Here is a 5,000-nt window from a genome sequence, read left to right as displayed (position 1 = left end):
CTAATCTGCCAGTTGCCTGCGGTATCCTTTATTACAAACAGGCCAATCGACTAATCTGAGAAAGGGGAGGATTTTATTCCCAGAGCATCACACAATAATGTAAGCTATAGGAGACTTACTTATATGTTAGTTATTATCTGATGACTTTACATACCTATATTTTGTCTCATCATATTTAATACAATTTTACATACTCCTTGAATATTGTTGCACATTCATATTGTAAGTAGGTTTCTCACACAGTATTTTAATGTTCTTACTTTAAATTACAATACTGCCTGCTGAATTACATTATGTGCCCCAATAAATGTAAACATAACTGATTTCTAATTTATCATTAAAAAAATATTACATTCAAGTGTAACAAAATAAAAAAAAAATCAAACTCACCTTTCTACTGGAGTGGATGTATTTTCAATGAAGCTTATTACTTTATCTTTCACATTTACTGATTTGGTTTTCAATGCGACTGTCATTTTATTTACCAGTGACTTCATCCCTTTTCCATCACCATTAGGAGAATCTTCCTGTTATTAAAGAGATATTAAACACTTTGGGATGGTAATATAAAATGATAAACCATATATATAAAAAAAACTCTTCAATATACTTTCATTATTTATTTTGTCCACTTTTCCTGTAATTCCATTCTGAAATTGTAAGCTTTTCAGTTCCTGTTAGAAATGGAAGTGCAGTACACTGTTATATTCCAAACAGTCATTGGCTGCACAAGCTAGTGACCTATTTATAACTGTCCCTAATTGGCCACAGCAAAGATAACCTAAGTATTAATATTTTACACTGCTATAACAATTTTCACCTAAAGCAAATATGCTTCTAGTAAAATGGCTAGCTCTTTCTGTCCATGCTGTGTGTGGAGCCTATGTTCCCAGCACTAGCATTTACAGATTTCACCTGCTCAGACTGCTGGAGGTGATACATGAAAGAAAATCTTTCCAGATATCCAAAATAAGCCAATATAAAAGGGACACAAAAACAGAATTTATGCTTACCTGATAAATTACTTTCTCCAACGGTGTGTCCGGTCCACGGCGTCATCCTTACTTGTGGGAATATCTCTTCCCCAACAGGAAATGGCAAAGAGTCCCAGCAAAGCTGGCCATATAGTCCCTCCTAGGCTCCGCCCACCCCAGTCATTCGACCGACGGACAGGAGGAAAAATATAGGAGAAACCATATGGTACCGTGGTGACTGTAGTTAGAGAAAATAATTCATCAGACCTGATTAAAAAAACCAGGGCGGGCCGTGGACCGGACACACCGTTGGAGAAAGTAATTTATCAGGTAAGCATAAATTCTGTTTTCTCCAACATTGGTGTGTCCGGTCCACGGCGTCATCCTTACTTGTGGGAAACAATACCAAAGCTTTAGGACACGGATGAAGGGAGGGAGCAAATCAGGTTACCTAAACGGAAGGCACCACGGCTTGCAAAACCTTTCTCCCAAAAATAGCCTCCGAAGAAGCAAAAGTATCAAATTTGTAAAATTTGGCAAAAGTGTGCAGTGAAGACCAAGTCGCTGCCTTACATATCTGATCAACAGAAGCCTCGTTCTTGAAGGCCCATGTGGAAGCCACAGCCCTAGTGGAGTGAGCTGTGATTCTTTCAGGAGGCTGCCGTCCGGCAGTCTCGTAAGCCAATCGGATGATGCTTTTAAGCCAAAAGGAAAGAGAGGTAGAAGTCGCTTTTTGACCTCTCCTTTTACCAGAATAGACGACAAACAGAGAAGATGTTTGTCTGAAATCTTTTGTAGCTTCTAAATAGAATTTTAGAGCACGGACTACGTCCAAATTGTGTAACAAACGTTCCTTCTTTGAAACTGGATTTGGACACAAAGAAGGTACAACTATCTCCTGGTTAATATTTTTGTTAGAAACAACCTTTGGAAGAAAACCAGGCTTAGTACGCAAAACCACCTTATCTGCATGGAACACCAGATAGGGCGGAGAACACTGCAGAGCAGATAACTCTGAAACTCGTCTAGCAGAAGAAATGGCAACCAAAAACAAAACTTTCCAAGATAACAACTTAATATCTATGGAATGTAGAGGTTCAAACGGAACCCCTTGAAGAACTGAAAGAACTAGATTTAAACTCCAGGGAGGAGTCAAAGGTCTGTAAACAGGCTTGATCCTAACCAGAGCCTGAACAAATGCTTGAACATCTGGCATAGCTGCCAGTCGTTTGTGTAGTAAGACAGATAAAGCAGAAATCTGTCCCTTTAGAGAACTCGCAGATAATCCTTTATCCAAACCTTCTTGCAGAAAGGAAAGAATCTTAGGAATTTTTACCTTATTCCAAGGGAATCCCTTGGATTCACACCAGCAGATATATCTTTTCCATATTTTATGGTAAATCTTTCTAGTTACAGGTTTTCTGGCCTGAACCAGAGTATCAATCACTGAATCTGAAAACCCACGCTTTGATAGAATCAAGCGTTCAATCTCCAAGCCGTCAGCTGGAGGGAGACCAGATTTGGATGTTCGAATGGACCCTGAACAAGAAGGTTCTGTCTCAAAGGTAGCTTCCATGGTGGAACCGATGACATATTCACCAGGTCTGCATACCAAGTCCTGCGTGGCCACGCAGGAGCTATCAAGATCACCGAGACCCTCTCCTGTTTGATCCTGGCTAACAGCCTGGGAATGAGAGGAAACGGTGGGAACACATAAGCTAGGTTGAAGGTCCAAGGCCTGGATCTGGACCCGTAGCAAGGAACCTTGAAGTTCTGACGAGACGCCATCAGATCCATGTCTGGAATGCCCCATAATTGAGTCAACTGGGCAAAAATCTCCGGGTGGAGTTCCCACTCCCCCGGATGGAATGTCTGACGACTCAGATAATCTGCTTCCCAGTTTTCCACACCTGGGATGTGGATCGCAGATAGATGGCAGGAGTGATTCTCCGCCCATTGTATTATTTTGGTTACTTCTTTCATCGCCAGGGAACTCCTTGTTCCCCCCTGATGATTGATATACGCAACAGTCGTCATGTTGTCTGATTGGAATCTTATGAATCTGGCCTTTGCAAGCTGAGGCCAAGCCCTGAGAGCATTGAATATCGCTCTTAGTTCCAGAATGTTTATCGGGAGAAGAGACTCTTCCCGAGACCATAGTCCCTGAGCTTTCAGGGATTCCCAGACCGCACCCCAGCCCACTAGACTGGCGTCGGTCGTGACAATGACCCACTCTGGTCTGCGGAAGCTCATTCCCTGGGATAGGTGGTCCAGGGATATCCACCAACGGAGTGAATCTCTGGCCTTCTGATCTACTTGAATCACTGGAGACAAGTCTGTATAGTCCCCATTCCACTGTTTCAGCATGCACAGTTGTAATGGTCTTAGATGAATTCGCGCAAAAGGAACTATGTCCATTGCTGCAACCATCAACCCTACTACTTCCATGCACTGAGCTATGGAAGGACGTGGAACAAAATGAAGAACTTGACAAGCGCTTAGAAGTTTTGACTTTCTGACATCTGTCAGAAAGATCCTCATTTCTAAGGAATCTATTATTGTTCCCAGGAAGGGAACTCTTGTTGACGGAGACAGAGAACTTTTTTCTATGTTCACCTTCCATCCGTGAGATCTGAGAAAGGCCAGAACGATGTCTGTATGAGCCTTTGCTTTTGAAAGGGACGACGCTTGTATTAGAATGTCGTCCAAGTATGGTACTACTGCAATGCCCCTCGTTCTTAGAACCGCTAGAAGGGACCCGAGTACCTTTGTGAAAATCCTTGGAGCAGTGGCTAATCCGAATGGGAGGGCCACAAACTGGTAATGTTTGTCCAGAAAGGCGAACCTTAGGAACTGATGATGTTCTTTGTGGATAGGAATATGTAGGTACGCATCCTTTAGATCCATGGTAGTCATAAATTGACCTTCCTGGATAGTGGGTAGAATCGTTCGAATGGTTTCCATTTTGAACGATGGTACCCTGAGAAATTTGTTTAGGATCTTTAAATCCAGAATTGGTCTGAAGGTTCCCTCTTTTTTGGGAACTACGAACAGATTTGAGTAAAATCCCATTCCTTGTTCCGTCATTGGAACTGGGTGTATCACTCCCATCTTTAGCAGGTCTTCTACACAATGTAAGAACGCCTGTCTCTTTATTTGGTTTGAGGATAAGTGAGACATGTGGAACCTTCCCCTTGGGGGTAGTTCCTTGAATTCCAGAAGATAACCCTGACAAACTATTTCTAGCGTCCAGGGATCCTGAAGATCTCTTGCCCAAGCCTGAGCAAAGAGAGAGAGTCTGCCCCCCACTAGATCCGGTCCCGGATCGGGGGCTACTCCTTCATGCTGTTTTGTTAGCGGTAGCAGGTTTCTTGGTCTGCTTAACCCTTGTTCCAGCCTTGCATCGGTTTCCAGGCTGGTTTGGACTGTGAGGCATTACCCTCTTGCTTAGAGGATGCAGAATTAGAGGCCGGTCCGTTCCTGAAATTACGAAAGGAACGAAAATTAGACTTATTCTTGGCCTTGAAAGGCCTATCTTGTGGGAGGGCGTGGCCCTTTCCCCCAGTGATGTCTGAGATAATCTTTCAATTCTGGTCCAAAGAGAGTTTTACCCTTGAAGGGGATGTTAAGCAATTTTGTCTTGGATGATACATCCGCTGACCAAGACTTTAGCCAAAGCGCTCTGCGCGCCACAATTGCAAACCCTGAATTTTTCGCCGCTAATCTAGCTAATTGCAAAGCAGCATCTAAAATAAAAGAGTTAGCCAATTTAAGTGCGTGAACTCTGTCCATAACCTGCTCATATGGAGTCTCTCTACTGAGCGACTTTTCTAGTTCCTCGAACCAGAACCACGCTGCTGTAGTGACAGGAACAATGCACGAAATGGGTTGTAGAAGGTAACCTTGCTGTACAAAAATCTTTTTAAGCAAACCTTCCAATTTTTTATCCATAGGATCTTTGAAAGCACAACTATCTTCGATAGGAATAGTAGTGCGCTTGTTTAGAGTAGAAACTGCCCCCTCGAC

General features: G+C 42.8%; 1 protein-coding gene across 2 annotated transcripts in view; it reads right to left on the bottom strand.

The window, feature by feature from the left end:
- The window catches only part of TBC1D23 (TBC1 domain family member 23), a 203,832-nt gene that overhangs the window by 32,911 nt on the left and 165,921 nt on the right, over positions 1 to 5,000 (bottom strand). For both annotated transcript variants that reach the window (XM_053706057.1, XM_053706058.1), the window contains exon 14: positions 391 to 527. In XM_053706057.1, the coding sequence (XP_053562032.1) occupies positions 391 to 527 (137 nt within the window). The remainder of the gene's footprint in view (positions 1 to 390; positions 528 to 5,000) is intronic.

This window comes from Bombina bombina, chromosome 3, assembly GCF_027579735.1.
Source record: "Bombina bombina isolate aBomBom1 chromosome 3, aBomBom1.pri, whole genome shotgun sequence".
NCBI classification, from domain to species: domain Eukaryota; kingdom Metazoa; phylum Chordata; class Amphibia; order Anura; family Bombinatoridae; genus Bombina; species Bombina bombina.
This window is presented reverse-complemented; position numbering and strand designations above follow the sequence as displayed.